This window comes from Lithobates pipiens, unplaced genomic scaffold (assembly GCF_037356315.1).
Source record: "Lithobates pipiens isolate NorthernLeopardFrog02 unplaced genomic scaffold, aLitPip1_a1.2 Scaffold_25, whole genome shotgun sequence".
NCBI classification, from domain to species: Eukaryota; Metazoa; Chordata; class Amphibia; order Anura; family Ranidae; genus Lithobates; species Lithobates pipiens.
The window spans coordinates 131,691,522-131,716,982 of NW_027507787.1; the positions used below are offsets into that span (position 1 = coordinate 131,691,522).

Here is a 25,461-nt window from a genome sequence, read left to right on the forward strand (position 1 = left end):
GACTAGAAAAAGGAAGTTCAATAGCCAGTAGCCAATAACCTCCATTTCGTACTTTCTTCAGAGCATGCCTCAATTTTGGTCCATCAGAACAGCATACAGACGAGCGGTTATCCGGATAGGAATTGGTTCCGTTGGAAATATTTAAAACATGTTATATTTCTAGGCCCGTCAGAATTTTCATTAAAAAAAGTCAGATGAGGCATACACACAAACGGAATATACGATGAAAAGATTCCGTCTGACTTTTTCTGTTGGAACATTTGGCTCGTGTGTACACGGTATTACACAGTAAAGATGACCAGAATCCCAAATCCTCCCATGTAATTATTCAATACATTTTTTACTAAGGCCTTTTTTTAGAACAATTTTGTTTATTTTTGTGGAAATGATCATTGTGCAACTGAGAAGGTTCTGGCACTGGAGAAAAGTTTTTCATTTGTTTTTTGTTGTCTTTTTTTTTCTGGTGCTGCAACAAAAATGGAGTAGAGATCAAATTAAAGTGAAGCTAATGCAGTGGTGGAACTATTATCATAGCAGCCGCATGGCTGCTATGGGGCCTGCACCTGGGCAGGTCCCAGTAGGGCACCAGGGATTAGGAGCTATGGGTCTGAATCCCCATCCATACCTCAGTCAGTATAGACCTGCAGAAGCAGTGACAGCTCAGCTGGTATCTGCTGGCACTTGTTACAGAGAGTTTGCAAAGGAATGCTTACAAGTCATGAGTGAGAGACTGACAAAGAAATTGAGGTTGGAACCTCTTTGTTTACAAGTGACAACAGTGATCAGCTAAGGTGCGGGGCTGCACCCTACAGCCAGCCATGGAGCTCCATCGCATGCAACCCCTTCTCAGCACACTTCCTTCTTTTCACTACAAGAGAAGCCACACATAAAAAGGAATAGGCAGGATCTGTGCTATCTGTCCCTGTGTTGACTTTAAAGGAGCAATGATGGAAAGGCTGTTGACTGTGGAATAAGTGTATGGGGGATTTGAAATTCCTTGTAGGTGATGTTGCACTATGCCTACTGAGCTGTATAATAACACATGACTGACTCCTGCACCCAGGACTTTGAACAACCCTGACCCCTGCGCTCTACTCTACTGCTTTGTTTCATTACTCACATCTGATCCCTTCTCTCTGTGCCCTGGGTTATACCATACAAAGTCCTGGCTAATGCACATTATATGATTGGCTATAGTCAACACTAGACATGTGCGGTTAGTTTAATTCTGAATTAAAATTCAGACTAATTTTCAAATTAGAATAGTACCGAATTTGAACATATCCAAAATAACGAAAAAAAATTTGTACGAAATTCGAATTCGACTAATTTTCGAATTTAAAATCTTTTCGAATTCAAATCACTTTCCAATTTCCAAAGAGAATACAATAGTATACAAAATAAAGGAATAGGATAGAAAAATAAAACTAATTTTTTTTTTCTATTTTATTCTTTTTTGGGGAAATTGGAAAACTATTTGAATTGAAAAACTATTCAAATTCAATTTTTTTTTTTAATTGGAAAACTATTCAAATTTGAAAAGTATTCAAAATTGATTCAAACACTTTTTGAATCAATTTGAAAACAGATAAATTAAACAAATTCCTAAAATGAATTGAATGAATTAAACAAATTTAACTAAACAAATTAATGTAATTAATGTAAATAACGAATTGAAACAAAACAAAACACATTTTTTCGTTTTTCGTTCTGCAACAGTCCTTATCACTGCAATGGAAATAATACCACCATCCCATGTCCTTTGTCACATGTCACAGTAAATATGGTGTTGTACAATGGTGTTTTTTTATGTTGGAGGCCCATTAAAATTTTGCTAAAGGGCACTGTCATTTTCTATGCTCCTTAACTAAGCCTAATATGACTGTCATGCATTTAAAATACTATAGGTCAGTATGTAATTATCTTTTTACTGGGAAAAAAAAGTATAATTAAATAACATGAAGGAATATCCAGAGTAAAATGCTTTAGTTTATTTTCTTTTGTTTTTATTTATATTTAATTGTTAAATCTTAAATAATCATATACTTACAATTTGAATGAAATACAGTTTGATTAAAATTTCATGTACTACCAATACAGGTTTACTGCTATTATTTCAACTGTTAGCCACAGATACTAAACTTTAAAACGTTACCACATTTAGATTTTTTTTTAACCTTCTAATGAGCACTTAACATTTGGTGTCCTTAAATTACCTTAATGTATCGTGCATTTCTGACTTTTGAATTTTTAACAATTTAAAGTACATCTATATGTTCAACCACAGGAGGGGGGTACATAAATGTACATATAAGTGTGGATTTAACATCCACCATTTTTCCACTATAAGTGCTAACCAAGCACATACTTCCAGCTAGGGACTACTAACCCGTAAAATAAAAAATGTTGCGCTCACTGTAAAAAACGTTTTCTCAAAGTCCTTTGAGGGACACAGCTTGATAATAAGTAACCTACAGCAGAAATTGAGTCTAGACACAGAAAAGCACTTGAGGCCATCCCCAAAGGTTGCTCCAACCATTTCCATACCAACAATAGCATATGAAGGGAAAGAGTGGTGTTTCTCAGTGAGAAAATTTTTATGGTGAGTACAAACAACCTAGGGCAATCCAAAAGAAGTCCAAACTGAAAAGGAGGCACATCCAAAACAATACAGGCAAAACAGCCCAAAAAGAATAAAAACAAACAAAAGGCAAAATAAGGGCATGAAAGAGATGCTTGCTAAAGCTTTCGGCTGAAACTAGCATCAATGACCTTATAGAATGAAGGGAAAGTATGTACAGAAGCTCAGATGGCATTAAGAAAGTATGAGCAGAAGTCTTAAAAGTCTTAGCCCTTGTACACATGGTTGGACATTCTGACAACCAAATCCGTTGGATTTTGTCCGACGGATTTTGTCCGAAACTGTTGCATACACACGGTCGGACAAAGTTGTCGGAAAATCCGATTGTACATAACGTGATGACGTTATTTCATTACGACGGGACTACGTTCAGGCTAGTAGACAATAGCTTTGGTCTAGGAATTTGATCTGAGCATGCGTGGCACTTTGTCCGTCGGAGTAGGCTACACATGATCAGAGTATGTCCGATCGGAGCATTTTGTCGGAAAATTTTACCGGCAAGTTGGAAAAGTTGGTCTGTCGGATATTCAGACGGAAACAGTCCGATGGAGACCACACACAGTCGGAATATGGGACAAAACGGTCCGATAGGACACATTCCGTCGGAATCTCTTACCGTGTGTACAAGGGCTAAGACATAGAGGCCTGGTGACAAAAAAAACCCCCAAGAAAACTCACTGTCCTAATAGAATGGTCATTTACAGGCAAAAGAGGAATTTTAGCCACAACTTAGACCTCTGTGGCTAACCATAAGACAAACAGAGACAAGGACAGGTGGAAAAGAGCAGGGGTGCAGGGCTGCCGCAGAGAAAACACCAGCATATATAAAGAACTGGGGAAATTTGTGCTAGTTGGCTGACTAGAGCCAGGATTCCAGAATTGAGAATCTGATTTCCATATATAAGCAGTTGTTAAGCAGAAAATTTTTCTAAAAGAACAAAAAATATTAGGCCAAATATGTCCTTGTGGACACTATACAAAACTGAGCAGAATTCCTGTGCAGGGATATGGCCTTTAATTAATTTTTTTTTTTATCATTTTTAAATACCATTTGTCACAGTGCAAAGATTTGCCTTCATTTACTGTCCCAGACATGCAAAACGAAACCTCAAATTGAGTCCTGGAATGGATTTCCCTACTGGAATATTTCCCCTTTACCTCTTGTTCTGGACTCAACAATACATTTTTGGATTTTCCCCTCATTTTTAATCTCTGTGACAATTGTCTTAAGTACACATAGAGGGGTTAATATCCCCAACAGGGGCGTAAATAACAGCTTGGGAGGGTCTAATGCTTCCCTATATTATCCAAAATAAATTAAAGAAGTTTTTCCTAGATATACTGTATACTCTTAACAAGTTGCATCATCTATGGTATGTTTGTTAGATATTCACCCCCAAAATCATCAATATTGTTAGAGTCATCCCAAAGTCAGAATGATTTTCTAATTAAACAAAACTGTATATGTTTTAATTTTAACTTGTTACTCATTATTCTTGTAGTATCTTAGTCTTACATGCATAACATTTTTGTCACCTGTAAGCCCTTGTACACGCGGTCGAACATTCCGACAACAAAATCCGTCAGATTTTTTCCGATGGATTCTGTCTGAAACTGGTGTTGTCGGAAAATCTGATTGTTCGGAACGTGATGACGTTTGTACGTTACGACGGGACTATGTTCAAGCTAGTAGCCAATAACTTTGGTCTCGTAATTTGATCTGAGCATGCGTGGCACTTTGTCCGATCGGAATTCTCTACATAGATCGGACAAAGTCTGATCGGATCATGTTGTTGGAAAATTTTATATCCAACTCTCAAACATTGTTGGTCGGACATTCAGATGGAGCCCACACACGGTCGGATTATCCGACAACACGGTCCGATCGGAATTTCAGACCGCGTGTACAAGGGCTAAGATAAGCAATATTTATAGAATAAGATGATTTACTTTTGTAATAAAGCACAGAAACATAAACTCCACAGCAATCTGCATTTATAAAGCAACAATAAAGTTAAACTATTCAGCAGTTCTGTTTTTAACTTTCATCTCTGTCTAATTTAAAGTAGATCAGGCCACCGTTTTACTTACTGTTTTGTTTGTACTACTGATAGAAAAATATTCTTAGTTTACTACCAAGTTCCCTTTGTCAGAGTAAAATTTTGATCATTCTAGTGATCTAATGATATAGTCTTAATTTTGCTTGAATAGAAAAGGAAAGTAGAAAGTAGGCGTTCCTAAAGAAGTGTTAGGGTCCTTTCACACGGGGCGGATCAGTTCTGATCCGCCCCGTGGATGTCTGTTTGCTCAGCGGGGATCACTCCGCCGATCCCCGCTGAGCAGGGAGATGACAGGTCTGTCTCCGCACACTGCGCAGGGACGGACCTGTCACAGCGCCGCTCTCCCCTATGGGAGATCGGATGACGACGGACCGCAGTGCCCGTCGTCACCCGATCCGATCCGCAGACGGATGGAAAAATAGCTTTTTCCTCCGTCACACTTTTTCGGATCGGAGCGGGTCGGATGTCAGCGGACATGTCACCGCTGACATCCGACGCTCCATAGAGCTCTATGGAGTACCCGTTCAGGTCCGCCTGAAAAACTGACAGGCGGGCCTGAACGGGACGTTAGTGTGAAAGGGGCCTTACATGCTCCTGGTCCATGTTTGGATACTCGGGTAATTAGACATTTAATGTATGTATCATTTATTGTATGCATCAATTTGAAACAGTACTGAGAACTACATATAGAGTATCATTTTGTCATGCATTATACCAGATTTCACCAGCAAGTGAGTTCTGAGATCAAAATTATGGCAGAAAGAAGCTATGGAAAAGATTTAAGAATGCTTTCTAAAAATGGAAATCCTCTTTACTCTTCTGTTTTTTACAAATTCTTTGGTGTGTTTGTTTATTTATTTATTTTTAAATTTGCAGTTCACCAGGAAATATCTAGTGATGGAATGAGTTGGTCCATGTTAAATTTGCCCACTGTCGCTTACAAAGATTCTGGAGAATATATCTGCAAGGCTAAAAACATTCTTGGAATGACAGAGGCATTTATTTCAGTTTTTGTCACTGACTCCAACACAACTGATGAGCCAAATGACAGCGGTAAATGGCAATCAAGTTTTATATATTGAGCAGGTTATATTGACATTGGGCTTCTTGGCTAGAATTAAAGTCTGTATCATTACCCAAGTTAAGGTCACTTCATGTTGTAAACATAATAGTGTTATTAAAAACATATATTGGTGTGCAGTATTATACATTGCCTTGAAAAAGTATTCACACCACTTTTCCACATTTTGTCATGTTACAACCAAAAACTTAAATTTATTTTATTGGGATTTTATGTGATAAACCAACGCAAAGTGGAACATAATTATGAAGTGAAATAAAAATCATAAATGGTTTTCAAAATGTTTTACAAATAAATATCTGAAAAGTGTGGTGTGCATTTGTATTCAGCCCCCTTTACTCTGATACCCCTAACTAAAATCTAGAGGAACCAATTGCTTTCAGAAGTCAATTAATTAGTAAATAGAGTCCACCTGCGTGTAATTTAACCTCAGTATAAATACAGCTGTTCTGTGATTCCCACAGAGGTTTGTTAGAGAACCTTAGTGAACAAACAGCATCATGAAGGCCAAGGAACATACCAGACAGGTCTGTGATAAAGTTGTGGAAAAGTTTGATGTAGGGTTAGGTTATAAAGAAATATCCTAAGCTTAGAACATCTCATGGAGCACTGTTCAAGCTATCATTCAAACATGGCTGTTCACCTAAACTGACAGGTCAGGCAAAGAGAGCATTAATCAGAGAAGCGGCCAAGAGGCCCACAGTAACTCTGGAGGAGCTGCAGAGAGCCACAGCTCAGGTGGGAGAATCTGTCCACAGGACAACTATTAGCCCTTGTACACACGGTCGGAGAGTCCGACAACCAAATCCGTCGGATTTTTTCCGACGGATCTTGTCCGAAACTGTTGCATACACACGGTCAGACAAAGTTGTCGGAAAATCCGATCTTTCAGAATGTGATGACGTAATTTCGTTATGATGGGACTACGTTCAGGCTAGTAGCCAATAGCTTTGATGTAGGAAATTGATCTGAGCATGCGTGGCACTTTGTCCGATCGGAATTCTCTACACATGATTGGAGTATGTCCGATCGGAGCAGTTTGTCGGAAAATATTTCCAGCAAGTTGGAAAATTTGGTCCGATGGATATTCCGACGGAAACAGTCCGATGCATACCACAAACAGTCGGAATATCCGACAAACTGCTCCGATCGGACACATTGCGACGGAATCTCCGACCGTGTGTACAAGGGCTTAGAGTTGTGCACTCCACAAATCTGACCTTTATGAAAGAGTGGCAAAAAGAAAGCCATTGTTAAAAGAAAGCCATAAGAAATCCATTTTGCAGTTTGTGAAAAGCCATGTGGGGGACACAACACACAACAAACACGTGTAAGAAGGTGCTCTGGTCAGATGAGACTAAAATTTAACATTTGGGCCTAAAATCAAAACGTTATCTGTGGTGGAAACTAATACTGCACATCCCTCTGAACACACCACCCCCACTGTGAAACATGGTGGTGGCAGCATCATGTTGTGGGGATGATTTTCTTCAACAGGGACAGGTAAGCTAGTCAGAGTTGATGGGAAGATGGATAGAGCCAAATATAGGGCAATTGTAAAAGAAAACCTGTTAGAGTCTGCAAAAGGCTTGAGACTGGGGCAGAGGTTCACCTTTGCTGTGCTCTCATGTCTAGTGTAGTCAGTTTATAATAGGAAAGCAGAGTGACTGTCAAGAAAACCAGGTATTTCACACAAAGGAAGCAATACAACAAGAACAGGATACATTTTCATACAAGTACTTTGTACAGCAGGCACATATCAGGAATATAACAGTTTGGGTTGACGTATTCTTTAACACAAGGCACTCATTTTTGTTCAGCATTTTTTGTTTCTCAAGGCCTCAGCTTAAATCCTTACCCTTATATAAATATCTATATATATATATATATATATATATATATATATATATATATATATATATATACATACATATATATATATACTAGATGGCCTGCACTGTATATATAGTCTGCACTGAATGCACTGTAATATATATATATATATATGTATATATATATATTTCCTGCACTGTATATATTTTCTACACTGACTGCACTGCACTGTATATTTATATATACTAAACTGCCTGCACGCCACTAACTAACCTGCCTAATGTAGCTCAAGTTCACTCAGTCTCCTCCACGTATAACACTACATACAGCTGCCATGTAAGCAGCCTTATATAGTGCGGGGCGTGGACTTAGCCCCCTGAGCCATGATCATGGCTCTCCCAGCAGATCACACTGTGATTGACCAAAACATGCAGGTTAAGTGCATGCTTTGGCCAATCAGCACCCGTCAATGCACTGTGATCTTGCATTGCATTATTTGGCGCTCTGCAGCACTCGAATTTGCCATGAACACCCAATATGCTTGGTTTGTTTGTGGACAAACGAACTCCCAATGTTCGAGTTGAACTTACGTTTGATTTGAACATTGGGGCCATCTCTAGTGTCAACACCAGCCTCTGCAATTTCTTGGTCCACACCAGGCCCACTGAAGCAGCATGATCTTCTGTAACTATTATTGGATCATGAAGCTCTAGGAACAGGCTCCATAGAGGCAAAAAATGTGCAACAAACTGGAATACATTGCTCCTGTGCCAAATGAAACTTCATAAATGATGGTTTCATTGCCAATTAGCTATTTATATAAATTGATAAAATTGCCACCTGTATTTTAAAAGAGAAACATGGGGATATTTTTAAATTTTAAATCCTACTTACCAAGGTGGAGGCAGCATCTTTCCCCAGCTGGCTCTAAGGCTGAGAAGTGAGTGATCAAACACCACTGATTGCTCAGTTCTCAGAGCTCCATGAGCAGAGAGCTGATGACTGTCAGTCACGGCTCTCTGCTCTGCCTCCATGCTCACTGGAGTGCTGGGCTGTGGAGGGCCGAAACACCAAAGCAGCTATTCCAGCTGCTGTATATGTAGACAAATTTGAGGTGACATAGGGGCAGAAGGACAGGATGTACTACACACATTTTTTCTAATTTGATGAATATATGGTTCATCCAGTGTCCACAACTGTGAATAATAGAAATGGTAATAACATATAAATCTAATTCTGGGTTTTATACAAGAGTTTCCTGTACGCTTTTAGCAAAAAAACACGGAGGTCCATGTTTCAAGATAATTCCCAATCCTGTGTTTATGGTGGCTGCAGTGGCTGTTAAAGAAAATCTGTACAGGAGAAGTTTATCGAGCCTGTCATTGCTGATGTCTCTTGAGGCTCAGTTCACACCTATGCAAAGTAGAATGCAGCTTACACTGCATCCAATTCGCAGAACATTTGAAAATATATTAATTTGAATGAATCTGGTTCACATATGTGCGTTGCATTCGCACTCCGCATTGTCAAAAAAAAAAAACATGTACGTGCGAATTGCAGGCACATAATCAATATGGGAACACATCTTATTAACAGATGCGTTCCGTTCTGACCACAAATTCTCTCCCTCTTCTCACTACACCTCCCCCCTCTCCCAGGTCAGCTGATCGTCAGCTTTTTCTCTTCGCAGAGAAATTGGAACTAAAATTCGCACAGAACTAGTGTGAACCCAGCCTTAAAGTGTTACTTACTAAATCAAGAATATGCCAAACTAATGCCGCGTACACCCGATCGAATTGTCCGACGTACTTAGTCCGACAAACAATCCGGCGAATAGTCTGGCGGACTTTCTACCGAACGGACTTGGCCACACACGGACACACAGAAAGTCTGGCGTTTGCTAGCGCGATGACGTACAGCACATACGACGGGACTAGAAAAAGGAAGTTCAATAGCCAGTAGCCAATAGCTTCCTTTTCGCACTTGCTTCTGAGCATGCGTCATTCTTAGTCCGCCGGACTAGCATACTGACGAACGTATTGTCCGCTGAAACCCAAGTCCGGCGGAAAGATTGGAGTGCAAAAATACTTTCTAAGTCCGCCGGACTTTACGCTGAGAAAGTCCGCTGAAGCCCACACACGATCGAATTGTCCGGTGAAATGCGTTTCGGCGGACTAAGTACGCTGGACAATTCGATCGTGTGTACACGGCATTAGAGAACCAAGTTTGTATTCTAGTCCAAAATTAAACATTAAGTATTAGCACTCTGACATACACATCATATGCATTCCATTTGTATTGTGTTATAACTAGCACTTCCTCAACAAGAGCTTAATCTCATTATTGATTGAACCATTCCCTGTGCAATGTAACCCTTAATATTTTCCTTTTAGCTATTGGCACCTCTACAGTTTATCGTATCTTTGCTTTTGCAGGCAAATATTTATCTGCAGAAGGGAACAATGGAATGCAGCATTTCAAATTTAGTGGTCCCCAAATTCAAGACAGCAATGTGCAGAATATAAATCCTAATTCAGTCATAAGACCAGACACCAAGGATTCTGGCAACATTATACTGAGTTCTCCTACGAAGCAACCAGAGACTGAACGTTTGGTAAGAGGTGTTAAAGTTATTGGCGATACTGACCACAGCGTGTCCCTTGCATGGAAAGCTCCTCTTGCCAAAAATGTGACCGTATTTAGTGTTTTATATGCAATATTTGGAGAGAGGGATATGCGGAGAATAAATGTGGAGCCTGGCAAAACCAAAATTACAATAGATGGTCTGATACCACAAACAAAATACATTGCATGTGTTAGTGTGAAAGGACTGATCCCCAAGAAGGAACAATGCATTATCTTTTCTACTGATGAGGCTGTAAGTGCTGGTGGCACACAGAAACTGATAAATGTTGTGGTGATTAGTGTGGCCTGTGTTATCGCTGTCCCGCTAACACTGGTGGTATGCTGTGGAGCTTTGAAACGACGGTGCAAAAAGGGATTGGTCCGAAAATCTAAAGACCTTCAGGATTCCTATGTGACATTTGAGAGTCTTTCTACCAGTAACAAAGCAAAGACAGCTGAAGGAGAATACCTGACTAGACATAATCCAGATGAATCAAATAGACTGCTCTCTGCACGATCAAGTGTAGACTCTGAGGCCATTCCAAAAACTGATGAACAGCCAAATGAATTCTTTTGTTGATGGCTATTACGGGACATTTTCAAGCTGAAGTGTGTATGCTCAGTTTGTATACAGACACAATGAGCATCAAAAAATAAATTCATTCACCATGTGCCAGAATTTGGGGTATAAAAACTAGTTTTATAAATTACCAGGTTTAAGTCTAGATATACGCTGGTTTAAAAGTAACTTTCTTCCAGGTAAGTGACCTCAAGAAATACACAACAGTATCCAGCTGTATCTAAGGAGCAATTTGAGAGCTCCTTGTTTCTCAGACTATCATTGGTTGTATCAGCTGACAGGATATGTCCTCTGACAATTTTATATTTAGCATTTTGGATTCCTTGTAAAATGCATGATGGAAATGTTCAAATAAGATGATGAGACAGTTTAAGCTTATAAGTTTTACTTGCTGAGGGAGAGGGGGTATTTGCTCTGAATGGGCAACGTGATAATGACTCTTTAACCACTTACGGACCGCCTACCGTCCTTATACGTCGGCTCTTTGAAGAGGAATATCATTATGGCAGCAGCTAGTTGCCATAACCCTGGTATCCTCTTCTTCAGCGGGCGGTCTGCTTTCAGATAAAAGTGGTCTCGTGGCAGATTCATCACATCACTTTTATTGGGGGCTGGAGAGGGACCCCCCTCCCGCTGTGCTCCAGGGGTCTCCACCGCTTACCGGACCCGCTGGTAGCGGCAGAGACAACCGAATCCTCTCATATGAACAGTCTGGAGCCAAGTGTGGGGAAGATAACCCCCACTCAGCCCCATAGCATTGACTGGCAGAAGCAACGTCACTTCTGCCCAATGCTCTTAAAGGAGAAATTTTTTATTTATTTTATTTTAAATTAAAAAAAAATGTATTGCATTTTAGTGTAAATATGAGATCTGAGGTCTTTTTGACACCGATCTCATATTTAAAAGGTCCTGTCATGCTTTTTTTCTATTACAAGGAATGTTTACATTCCTTGTAATAGGAATAAAAGTGACCCAATTTATTTTTATTTTTTAAAAGACAGTGTCAAAATAAAAAATACAAAGTAAAATAAATAATAATAATAAAAAATGTTTTAAAGCGCCCTGTCCCACCGAGCTCGCGCCTAGAAGCAAACCCATACGTAAGTCTCGCCCGTATATGAAAACAGTGTTCAAACTACATGTGAGGTATCACCACAAATCATTAGAGTGAGAGCAATAATTCTAGACCTAGACCTCCTCTATAACTCAAAATTGGAAACCTGTAGAAAATTTTAAACGTCACCTATGGAGATTTTTAAGGGTAAAAGTTTGTCACCATTCCACGAGCAGGTGCAATTTTGAAGCGTGACATGTTGGGTATCAATTTACTCGGCGCAACATTATCTTTCACAATAAAAAAAAATTGGGCTAACTTTACTGATATCTTATTTTTTAATTTAAAAAAGTGTATTTTTTCCCCAAAAATGTGTGCTTGTAAGACTTCTGCGCAAATACGGTGTGACATAAAGTATTTTAACAACCACCATTTTATTCTCTAGGGTGTTAGAATTTTTTTTAATGTTTGGGGTTCTAAGTAATTTTCTAGCAAAATAAATTTTATTTTAACTTAAACGTAAACATAGAGTCTGAAATTAGGCCCAGTCCTTAAGTGGTTATAGTGCAAAACTATCATACTTACCTGCTCTGTGCAGTGTTTTTGAAAAAACAGCTCAATCCTCCTATTCTCAGGCTCCTAGCCAGCGCTTCTGGCACCTGAGCAAGCAATGGGGGCACCTGGGCATGCTCACACCTGAGCCATGGCTCCACATAACCATTCACAGAGCCGCAACTCAACCCTGCCCCCTTTCTCTCTTCATTGGCTGTGATTGACAGCAGTGGGAGCTAATGGCTGAGGAGGGAGAGTCTCCAGAGAGCCAAGGCTCTTGTGCACATCACTGAAGGAAGATCAGGCTCAGATAAGTATTAGGGGGGCCCCTCAGGTTGATACACAGAGAATTTTTTTTACCTTCATTCAAAGTATGCACAAAGGTAAAAAAAACCTTCAGCCTTTCCAAAAATTTTAACTGTCCAGTAAAGAAAATGAATGCCCATGCATGCTCCCTAAGTGATATATGATAGAAGGGCAAGAAGGAATTAAATAGGATGGTGTGCAATTTTCCATATACATTCTTTTTATAAATAGGGTCCATAGGCAAACTGTATATGGATTAAGAACTGCAAACATTGACAGAGCCACATTGTAGGTTGAACTGGATAGACTTGTTTCATTTTTCAACCAGGCTATGTGACATTTTTACATCTAATACACTCAAGTCACAAAGCTTTAGTAAAAGATACGGTTCTCTATTTTCACCCATGTGACTCAAAATGAGGATCCCCATCCTGATATGCTAGCTTTGTCAAAAGTAATTCCATTACAAAGATAGTTTGACGACAATCCATGTCAAACCGCTGAAATTTATCCAGGTGCCTCACTGGCTCATCGCCACCAGTGCGATATATCCAGAACACGAAGAGCACACACTGGTCATTGCTACACATTAATACAGCAAAGTACAACAGAACTGAGGGCTACTGATGTGTTTCTCACAATGTAGTAATTAATCTATGATCAAGTGCTATACAGAATGAAATGTGTTAGTATACTGTACTTTGTAGAGGTTAAGAAGAAAATATTTACACACCAATCATTGGTTTGTGTACTGATCAGTGTTCTGGGTATCTGATAATTTCTGGTTACAGTATATATATATATATATATATATATATATATATAACTTTAGGCCAAGACAACGAGAATGATATAATCTATACTTTTTAAGCCCATTACTCATCAGTGTAATCCATGTTCATTATTTTATTAACAAAAAAATGCACATTTTGATGTAAACTATATAATATATACACTTGTACGGAAGGTTAAATTTGATTGCCCTGACATCCTTCTATTTATGTGTTTTGTATAGAGGTCAACTATATCATCTTTTGTGTTTGTCTCTGTGTAATATATGTGCTACTGAAATAAATTTTGATATCAATGTCAAGCTGTTGCATTACTTTTCTCAGGTCATCAAAAATGATGCTGTACATGCTTGTTATGGAACATTTCTCCACTTGTAGATTTTAAATTGCTTTGAAGTAGTGCCGCAAGATGCAAAATCTGTTTTTAAGACAGCACTACTGCCTTAATTAAAATAGGCAGACATATGGTTTTGTTAAACTGAAAGTGAAGGTGAGAAACAAAACCATAAACATGTTCACAAGATGTGTCGTATAAACAACAACAAACAACAATATATATATATATATATATATATATATATATATATATATATATATATATATATATATATATATATATATATATATATATATATATATATATATATATATATAAATTGTATATATATATATATATATATATATATATATATATATATATATACTCATTAAAATGACCTGCACTTTGGCATGAGACACAATAAGTAGTCTTATTGTCCAATCATCCTCAAAAAAGGAATTATTTGCAATCTCTTTCTGAGGAGGTCAATAAAGTAGTAACAACACTGTTAATCAATCTCTATTATTTGAATGGAAATGTGATGCTTTGGAGGAAGCAGATGCAGATGGCAAGGAGTGTCAAGGTTGCAAAGGCCATTTAAACTGTCAGGAAAACACAATGACACTCAGCAGACTAGTTTCAGTCTAGTTTTCTTGTGTAAGTCATCTATTAAAAGAAAGGACAGATATTGAGAAAGTAACATGGAAAGAGCCATAGACCCCACTCACCATGCCTGATACTCTTTAGCTCACCAGAAACCTAAACCACCTTAGAAGCTATTGATGTTTTTCTCTGCCTGACAATACCAGTCATTGCATGCTTAATTAACCATGAATATCAATTGTTCTTTTGTTACACAACTCAAAGACATGTGGAACTACAAATCTAATTTTAACCTTTGGACTTGCAATTTCATGTAATTTGCTAGAAGTTTAAACATCTGTAAATGTTAGGATTGAATAAATAATAATGATCAATAATCATAAATAAGTAAAGCAAGTAATACACGCTTGAGAAAGACATTCCTGCCCTGGAAAAAATAACAATTATCTCTCTACCATAACAATATGAGTAATAGAAACACCATACACTTTTTTTTTTTAATCCTTCTGAAAATGTATAGAATATACTATATGATAAATAAATAATTTTTGTGCTTGAGAAGACAGCTACACAAAAAAATTAAATAAATATATATATATATATAGATATATATATATATATATATATATATATATATATATATATATATATAATCAAACAGGCACTGACACCCATCCTGCGCCTGGAGCAGCTGTCTTCTGCATCTACATCCACCTTAGATCTGCGTGCAGGCAGCCTATGTAAGTGGAAGCAGAAGCGGCGGCTGCATTGACACAGCTGCATTTGACATGCATGCAGGAGCGGGAGCACAGATCTGAATGCAGACAATGGGGTTGATTTACTAAAACTGGAAAGTGAAAAATCTAGTGCAGCTGTGCATGGTGCAAATCAGCTTCTAACTTCAGCTTGTTCAATTAAGCTTTGACAAAATAAAAACCTAGAAGCTGATTGTTTTTTTATGCAGAGCTGCACCAGATTATGCACTCTCCAGTTTATAGTAAATCAACCTTAATGTATGTTTGGATCCATGCACCTGATCCTGCAGGGATGTCACATTTTGACATGCCACTGTGTCTGTGCAGCCACTGCATGTGCATATACCTCTCTCTATAGGCTGTCTTCCCGCAGCTCCAAGGTGGATGCAGACGCAAAAGACAATGGCTTAGCATGCAGGATGGATGTCAGCACCCATCGGAATGAGCCCTTAGGCACAAAGTTGCCTGACAAGTCGCCCCAGTGTGAACCGAGCCTTATGCCGTGTACACATGACCGGACTTTTTGACAGCAAAGGTCCGACAAAACGAACCCGCTGGACAATTTGATCGTGTGTGGGTTTCATCGGACCTTTACTGTCTAAAAATCAGACAGACTTTAGATTTAGAACGTTTCAAATCTTTCCGACGGACTCGAGTCCGGTCGAAAAATCAATTCGTCTGTATGACAATAAATAACTTAAACTCTCTTTCGTGAACAAATGCCCTAGGCTAGTACTGTATCCTAAGAAAAAATGATAAGCCGAACAACCCTGGGTTCAGTTAGAGAGGGATTTGCTGAACTTTATGTGCTATTATGCAAGGGGTGTTAAAAAAACAGCATGGGGGGGGGGGGGGGGGGTGTGCACTGCTATAGGGTACAGACATGTACCAATGCAAACATTATCAGGAGCAGTGATTTTTTTTTAGCAAGTAACTTTGTCATTGCCAGATTCACAGACCCCCCCTCCCCCCCCCCCAGGAGTCTTTTATTTATTTCTGAGACCTTTGTAGTTTGTGTGCTTTATTTTTATTTATTTAAAAGAAGTTGGCAATCAATGTAATTTTTTTTCTCTTAATAAATTAAATTTTTGCTGTACTACAGCAAGAATGAAAAATATTGCATTGAGTCCTCCATTGAGTCCGGTATAGGTTTTAAGGGAGTATCTCACACAAACCAAAAAAAAATAAATGAGGTCCCCCAGAAAATCCATGCCAGACCCTTAATCCAAGCATGCAGCCTGGCTGGCCAGGAAAGGGGGAAAACAAGCGTATGGCCCCTCCTAAATTGTACCAGACCACATACCCTCAACCCTCGTCCAGTGTTTGTGGGGATCTGCAGGTGAGGGATCTTCAGGAAGCCCTCTTTAATAATAAGGTACCCCACCAAATGTGAATGCGTAAGGGGCACATAGTACCCCTTACATATTTTAAAAAAGGGTTGTAGCCTAGAAATAAGAACACACAAATATTTGACAAGTCTTTAATTAAAAAAATCTAAACCCCCCAAAATTTCTCTTGTTCTAAGTCAATAATCAATCATGATGCCTGCCGTCAACTACTGCCCTAAATTTTTTTTGTTTTAAAAAGACAACCTGACGCTTATGACAAATCCCCGATGGTGATACTAGCTGAATGACAGATCTACAAGATGTTATTGGCTATATAAATAAAGGAGAGGGGAAAGTGATGATATCATTGCCCAAATAATATGATCATGTGGCCATTTTTGGCAATGATGTAATGCTCCTTTATTTACCCATTTGCTTAGGTGGTCAGGGATTCCTGGCCATGTAAGTGAATGAGTCAGGTGACATCAGTGGTTGAGCAGCTGTTGCTTCCTTAGCAGCCATTTGCAGTTGAAAGCTGCTATATTCATCTATGCTGCATGTCCTAAAAGTTCAGCATTCAGAAAAATGTCTGAACGACAGTGCTCAGTCTGAACTCCTATCTTAGAGTATTTATTGCACCATTATCACAAACACAGTCACAAGCTTAAAATTCACTCTATCGACAAAATTACTGATGCAGGGCAGTGCACACTAAAGGGAGAAATGTAAATGTCCCATTAGAGGCTAAATGTGAAATGTATACAAATCTCAGAACATCAGTAATGCCGCATACACAAGATCAGACTTTCCAAAAGTCCGGCAGACTTAGAAAGAAGTTTTGACTCAAAATCCAGCCGCCTGTGTGCTAGTCCCTCGGACTTTGGGGGGGACCCCCACAAAGTTTTTTCGGCGTAGGGCTTCCCCTTTAAGGCCATACCACATGACAGGGCCATCGAGGTGTCAATCTCGCCGGTGGAGGCGGCGACATTGACCTCCTTCGTTAGTCCCATCTACCTGGAGCTGCGTTCAAAATGAACGGACTTTTCTCTGTGTGTGGGCAAGTCCATTCATTTCAAAAGTCTGACGGACTCCCACCATAGTCCGGCGGTATGCCCGCTGTACCTAGAAAAGTCCGGTCGTCTGTGTGCTCGTTCGGAAAGTCCGGCGGACCTCCTCTGCAAAGTCTGGCGGTTTGTCCACCAGACTAAGTCCGCCGGATAGTCCGATCATGTGTATGCAGCATTACACACACACACACACATTTGTATAGAATAGGGGCTTTCAGTTGGTGTCACAGTTGCCATGCATCATCTGACGTGTTTCATCCCAGTCAAAGGATTCCTCAGAGGGGGCACATGCCCTTAGTCTTAAAAAGGTAGTTAAGCCCATCTCAGGTGCACAAACGAGCAACAACAAGTCACTCATTGGGAAACAAATATTTTATGGCAGTTAAAATCTCAGTCAGTGAGTGGCATAAGAACACTTTATTCATGTTTGTCTTGTAACATTGGTGACCAGAGCTTAAATGTAGACACAGTTCAATATGTCTAATTCTTTCAGCATTGTTAAGAATTGTTGTCTAATTCAAAACCTTTTAATTTTTTTGCCATCAAAATAACTTTTACAATCATATGAACAGAGAAGGGAAACAATACCCAAATCAAACATCAGTAACTAGATAATACAGAAAAGCATGTCTTGTATAACTTATTGCAGATCAAAATTGCTTGTTTTATAGTCAATTCAAATATACATGTTTACATCTGAAATTGGCATAGATGTCCAAAGATGATGGTGGATTTCTAGAATGCCTTCAACTGGAGGTGCACATTCCACCCAAAATTTTGGATAATATTATTGGCAACACACAGGAATCCACAAGTTAAATAAATTACATGTACACTTAGATCATGATGCTTATAGAATATGTTTATAGTCCATAAGTTTATGTTTACATCTGAAATTCACATGGGTTATTCTGAAGATGTTTAGCATTTTGATAGATTTCAAGAAAGTCTTTAAGGCGAGGAGCACATCCCAACCAAGCATCTCCAAAATGTTCATTACCGGTGAACAAGAAATCTCCCTTCCCTTTTTTGACTCCACATTTCAACAAGGTCCTGATAGGTCTGGTCCATGTATCAGCGGATTCATGATGCTGAAATATACTGTTTTGCTGTCTGTATACTTTTATAGCCTTGATGTGCACTTTGGATATATAGGCTACCACATCATGTGAGACACTCTCAATGGATCCACTTACCACTTGAAAAGAAAAAGTTAGATAATAAGTGCAATGTCAACTGTTAGATTTTGTTTAAAATGCAAAATCTAGAACAACTGAGGAAAAAATTTCTAATAAAAAAAAAAAAAACATTTTGGGTCACTTACCATAATCATTCTTGCAAATGGCCATAAGAAGGTCTTTGCTATCACAAGGTCGGCACACATCTAGATTTCAGGTAACAGAAAAATATACAAATGTTTTTTAATAGGTTTAAACATATAATGATAGTTTTAACAGATTAAATATTCTTAATATAGTGGCTTACTTCATAATAAATTCTGTTCAGAAATGAAAACTGTATATAACTGTATAAACTGTATATAAAGATTCATATAGAAAGAAACCAATAGAGATGCCTGAGATCTTTTCGGCAATTACAATATGAAGCACAGCACACAATTCATGGCAGTAACACGATGTTAGCACTTTCTCATTTTTCTTTTACAGTAAATAACATTCAAATCACATTTATATCATTATGGCTCCATGCACACTGAAGCTCAAAAAAGCTATTTCTGGACGCCAGATTGCTGGCAGAAAACGCTGGTTGAAAAACCTGCTTTTAACAGCGTTTTATACTAGCGTTAATGAGCGTTAATGAGCGTTTTACAGCGTTAGCGTTAATGGGCGTTTTTTATAAAAATACACAGAGGACACTCCAAAAATCCCACAATGCATTGAAAAATAGAATGCCGAACACTAATGAACGAGCGTTAATGAGCGTTAATGAGCGTTAATGAGCGTTTGTCGTTTTTTGCCGCTGAAAAACGGCACTTTGAACGCGAATTTCTGGCGTTCAGAAAAAAGCCCATAAACTCCACTGCTCATTAAAGCTGAAAAACGTCCATGTGTGCATGGACACATAGGCTAACATAGAGTGGAGTTTATGGGCTTTTATAAAAAACGCCCAAACGCCAATAAACTGCAGTTTATCAGCTTCAGTGTGCATGGAGCCTATATCTTTAAGGTTTTTTTTTCATTAAAGAGTTTAAACCAACAAAGGAAAACAGAAAGCATGTAAATAAAAGACACAAGATAACTTACTATCAGCAGAAGCAAACTTTTGGAGTAAGGGTCCAGAATGTTGGTTACTCATCACTTCATACTGGAATCCTGCTTTTCTTCTACTTAAGTCCTTTTGGGGACTTGACTGTAAGAAGAAAGAGACTCTCTGTGTAACATCCATCCCAAAGCAATAAATCCTCTGTACTTCAGATGCTTCACTAACCAATAAGTGCAGCTCTTCGTTCTCTTCAATATACATATTAGCACCTCTAAACTCCAAAAAAGGCTTTATACAGACATTTGTATGCCTGCTGTTTACCAAGCTAGGCTCAAGAATTACACGCAAGGCTCTGGTTGGGTAAAGCCATTCTAACGAGCCTTCTGCACAGCGTAGGTGAATTTGTTTCACAGCTCGTGAGCGAAAGTCCCAGGTAAGACCACTGGAGAAAAAAAAAGAAAATTGTTCATATTAATCTATCAGTAAATAAAGTAAAAATAGGTATAAGCAATCATATTATGTAAAAAATAAGAATAAAATTCTGATCACTTCCCCAGAGTAGTACAGTGTTACTATGAAAACACTGTATTTCTCTGGTCACAGTGTGGGAGAAACAAATCGTAAAAGAAGATATATATTTTAATATAAGATTATATTTTTCTTCAGTCAGTGTCCCTGATCACTGCCACACCAGTTATATGATAAAAAAAGTTGTATTTTTGTTTTTATTTCTTCATTTGCAAAAAAATTGTATATATATATACCATAGTTTGTGGACTCTATCACTTTCCTTCAGACTAAATAATATAAACTGATTTGGGTTATTTTCACCCAAGAAATGTAGAGGAATACATTTTGATCCAAATTTATGGAAAAAGATTATTTATTTGCAAAATTTTATAACAGAAATAAAGAAAAATTTGTTTTTTACTTCATAATTCTCTGCCTTTTTTTGTTTATTTAGAAAAATATGAAAATCCATTGGTGATTAAATACCACCAAAAGAAAGCTCTATATGTGTGGAAATAACGATAAAAATTTCTTATGGGTATGATGTTGCATGGCCGCGCAATAGTTATTCAAAATGTAACAGCACTGAACGCTGAAAATTGACCTGGTCAGGAAGAGGGTAAAAGTGCCCAGTACTGAAGTGGTTGAAGGGGGCTACCAGATTCTGATAAGCCCCCCACCTGCAGACCCCCACAATCACTAGGTCAGAGCTGTGGGGCAGAGGCGCTTGTCCTCATCAACATGGGAGCAAGGTACTTTGCCAGGAAGGACCCGCCCCCTGACAAAGTACCCTCTTGTTGAAGGCATGTGGCCTGGTATGGCTCAGGAGTGCAGGCGCACACTCGCCCCAATCCCTTTCCTGGACTGTTAGGCTGCAGGTCCAGATAAGGAATCCCTGGCTGTGAGAACACTGGTCGATAGAATGCTTATGGGTGCTGACACATAACAACCAGCCCTTCATTCATACATTCTTTAAACAGCACATAGCTACAGTGGTGTGAAAAAGTGTTTGCCCCCTTCCTCATTTCCTGTTCCTTTGCATGTTTGTCACACTTAAGTGTTTCGGAACATCAAACCAATTTAAACAATAGTCAAGGACAACACAAGTTAACACAAAATGCAATTTGTAAATGAAGGTGTTTATTATTAAAGGTGAAAAAAAATCCAAACCATCATGGCCCTGTGTGAAAAAGTGATTGCCCCCCTTGTTAAAACATACTATAACTGTGGTTGTCCACACCTGAGTTCAATTTCTCTAGCCACACCCAGGCCTGATTATTGCCACACCTGTTCACAATCAAGGCATCACTTAAATAGGAGCTGCTTGACACAGTAAGGTCCACCAGAAGATCCTTAAAAGCTACAAATCATGCCGAGACCCAAAGAAATTCAGGAACAATTGAGAAAGAAAGTAATTGAGATCTATCAGTCTGGAAAGGGTTATAAAGCCATTTCCAAAGCTTTGGGAATCCAGCGAACCACAGTGAGAGCCATTAACCACAAATGGCAAAGACATGGAACAGTGGTGAACCTTCCCAGGAGTGGCCGGCCGCCCAAAATTACCCCAAGAGCGCAGCGACGTCTCATCCAAGAGGTCACAAAAGACCCCACAACAACGTCCAAGGAACTGCAGGCCTCACTTGCCTCAGTTAAGGTCAGCGTTCATGCCTCCACCATCAGGAAAAGACTGGGCAAAAATGGCCTGCATGGTAGAGTTCCAAGGAGAAAACCACTGCTGAGCAAAAAGAACATCAAAGCTCGTCTCAATTTCTCCACAACACATCTTGATGATCCCCAAGACTTTTGGGACAACATTCTGTGGACCGATGAGACAAAAGTGGAACTCTTTGGAAGGTGTGTGTCCAAGTATATCTGGCGTAGAAGGAACACTGCATTTCATAAAAAGAACATTATACCAACAGTAAAATATGGTGGTGGTAGTGTGATGGTCTGAGGCTGTTTTGCTGCTTCAGGACCTGGAAGACTTGCCGTGATAAAAGGAACTATGAATTCTGCTGTCTACCAAGAGATCCTGAAGGAGAATGTCCGACCATCTGTTCGTGTACTCAAGCTGAAACGAACTTGGGTTCTGCAGCAGGACAATGATCCTAAACACACCAGCAAGTCCACCACCGAATGGCTGAAGAAAAACAAAATGAAGACTTTGGAGTGGCCTAGCCAAAGTCCTGACCTGAATCCTATTGAGATGTTGTGGTATGACCTTAAAAAGGCCGTTCATGCTCGAAAACCCTCTAATGTAACTGAATTAGGACAATTCTGCAAAGATGAGTGGGCCAAAATTCCTCCAGGACGCTGTAAAAGCCTCATTGCACGTTATCGCAAATGCTTGGTTGCAGTTGTTGCTGCTAAGGGTGGCCCAACCAGTTATTAGGTTTAGGGGGCAATCACTTTTTCACACAGGGCCATGATGGTTTGGATTTTTTTTCACCTTTAATAATAAACACCTTCATTTACAAATTGCATTTTGTGTTTACTTGTGTTGTCCTTGACTATTGTTTAAATTGGTTTGATGTTCCGAAACACTTAAGTGTGACAAACATGCAAAGGAACAGGAAATGAGGAAGGGGGCAAACACTTTTTCACACCACTGTAGATCACAACTTATTTAACAAATGTATTTATATTTGTCGTTTTGTGAATTAGTTAATGTAGTATTTACCAGGCATTTGTTATCTTGTGCTAAATACCCAAAAAACTAATAGTGAATTAACTTTTCCAATATTGCATGCAATATTTGGATCAAATGAGTCGCATAACCCAAGAATTGCATGATATTGTATAATGAATTGAGCAGTAAGTGCCTAGCTCAGAAAGAAAAATTTCAAAAGATTTGGCTTTGGCACTGGCAGCATATTTATTGAAGGGAAGCGGTGTTCTTGACAGAGTGGCTACTGAGTTTTATTGCTCTGTCAACATTTGGGAGATTTACTATCACTTTTTGTGTAGTCACTTTTACAAGAAGTGAGGGCAATTAAAACAAAACAATAAACTGCAATAAAATCCCAAGAGTAAATCAAATGGTGCTACACACTATCACCAACACCAACCAACAACAAAAAATGTTTGCTTTGGACTTCTCATTAAATAGTTAACTTTAGACATTCAATTTATTCCCAAAAACCTAATTAATTGAGAAAGCTTTTCTTCTCACAACACAAAATCTTACAATCTAACACCCTCACAAATATTTTCTACTAGATTGTCCTATTTAGCTTAAAAATAACTCGTCGAAACACAGGGTAATAGCAAGCAAACCATCTACGCAAAACCAGGCTTCATCAGTATAGCTAAGCGTACAAAAAACAGTGAGATGAGTTTATCCCTTACTGAAATAATTATTAAAAATTTGGCTTTCTATCTTCATGTGAACAATAAACAGTCTGCTTTGACATACTGTCTTACAGGATACTTTCTTCACCAGGAGTGATAACATGTCCCTGGTATGTCCAAATTTGGGCTGACTGCCGGAATGTTATTATAAAGCAAAACTATCAGGATACTGCCATAACAAAAAATACATATAGCACCGTTTTGGTATTAGAATATGGAGGAGCAATACGGATTGCATAGGGGTTGGGGAGCGGGCTTTACAGACAGTTACTGTATAGTCTGTTTGAAATGATAAACATGGTGGTAAACATGGACCACTTACAAAACAGCAGCCCCAACTCATAGGTGATAAACCCTTACTGACCAACAAAGACCATTATATAGAGTGTGGTCTGCACCAACTTATCAGCACATTGTCCATTCAAAACTTCCAACAACTTTTCCTTACACAATCTTAAACAAAAGACATAATGAATGATTCCAAAGAAAGATATGTCAGAATGGAGAAATTAAATAAACGCTCAGAAACTACTTACCAGTCACTAACAAACTCGCCACATACTCGGAGACGCTACAAAACCCCAAATACAGACAGACCCTGAGCATATAAAATACTGAGCATGCACAGCCTGGAAATTTAATCAAGATGGCATAGACAGATGCACAAGCCCAAAAAAAGTTGACTGTGCCAGCGTCTTCCTGAAGGATGAAACCCACTCCCTGTTACAGTGCCCCAAGTACTCAGTGGTGAGGGACACTCACTTCCGGACACTCTTAGCTCTCATCCTGGACTTCACTGAACTGAATTGAGGGGGAAAGAAGATTTGTAGCAGGGTATAAGACTGACCGAGAGGCAAATTGAAAATTGCTAACTTAATAAAACCCAAACCTGCACTCACCCCTACCCTTGTTATCCTTTAACCTAATAACATTCCTGCACTCACCTCCTATTGCATTCAACCTCTCATTTATCCCTAATAATAACAACTTAGGAGTTATTCATTCCAGCCCAATCCCCACATTCAAACTCAAAAAACATTGGCAATGCTAAAATCTATTTGGTGCTAGCAATGAAGCTAATTTCAATTTTAAAAAGATGGAAAGAGAGAGAAAGAAAGGGGGGGGGGTAGGGAGAGAGAGAGAAAAAAATGTTTTGGAGAGTGAAAGAATATCAAAACCTAGCTAAACCCAGCAACAGTAACATATGCCAAAATATGATTAAAATATATTCTGCCTAATTATGTTATGGCATGGTAAACAAAAAAAATTAGGAAAAAAAATTATCTGGCAGTTTTATAAACTAGCAAAACTGTTAGAAGGAATTTCTCCGATCAGAAAAAAACTAAGTCCAGGACAGCACAATTTCATGTCACACAAGAGAGCCTCTTTTAAACAAGAAACAAGTACAAAAACAGTATAAAATTTGTCTCGAAAATACTGGCTCCACTATTTCCACTCATGTCAGTATACCATACCTTCCTTTCCAACTGCAAAAGTCCCCAGCAATGAAAACAATTCCTCTGCTTAGCAGCAGGATGCATATTTGGAGAAGATCCAGCAGCCCAGACCTCTTCATATTATGATGTCTTTGTCTTCTAAGCTACTAAGAGATCAAGACAAGCTAAGTGTGGATACATCTGTCTATAGCAGGAAAGCCAAACCTCTTCATCAGCATCTCCATTATAACTCTGACTCCATCCACAGATCTTGCACAGTTCATGAATTCCTTAAGAAAAACGAAAAAAAAGAAAACCCCAAAAGATTGAGTGATCTCTATTGTAT

General features: G+C 38.7%; 2 protein-coding genes across 2 annotated transcripts in view; one reads left to right on the top strand and one right to left on the bottom strand.

The window, feature by feature from the left end:
• LRIT1 (leucine rich repeat, Ig-like and transmembrane domains 1) overlaps positions 1–13,825 on the top strand; it is an 83,739-nt gene extending 69,914 nt beyond the window's left edge. Inside the window, exons 4-5 of the mRNA XM_077454888.1 lie at positions 5,578–5,754; positions 10,051–13,825. Of these exons, the coding sequence (XP_077311014.1) occupies positions 5,578–5,754; positions 10,051–10,820 (947 nt within the window). The 3' untranslated portion in view covers positions 10,821–13,825. The remainder of the gene's footprint in view (positions 1–5,577; positions 5,755–10,050) is intronic.
• Positions 13,826–18,112: 4,287 nt separating this feature from the next.
• LOC143930522 (meteorin-like protein) lies at positions 18,113–25,257 on the bottom strand. Its single transcript, XM_077454889.1, has 4 exons — positions 25,155–25,257; positions 19,860–20,260; positions 18,920–18,979; positions 18,113–18,793 (listed from the first exon to the last, which is right to left on the bottom strand). Exons 1-4 carry the CDS (start codon positions 25,253–25,255, stop codon positions 18,480–18,482), a joined length of 876 nt encoding a protein of 291 aa, XP_077311015.1. The 5' UTR covers positions 25,256–25,257; the 3' UTR covers positions 18,113–18,479.
• Between the last annotated feature and the right edge of the window lie 204 nt (positions 25,258–25,461).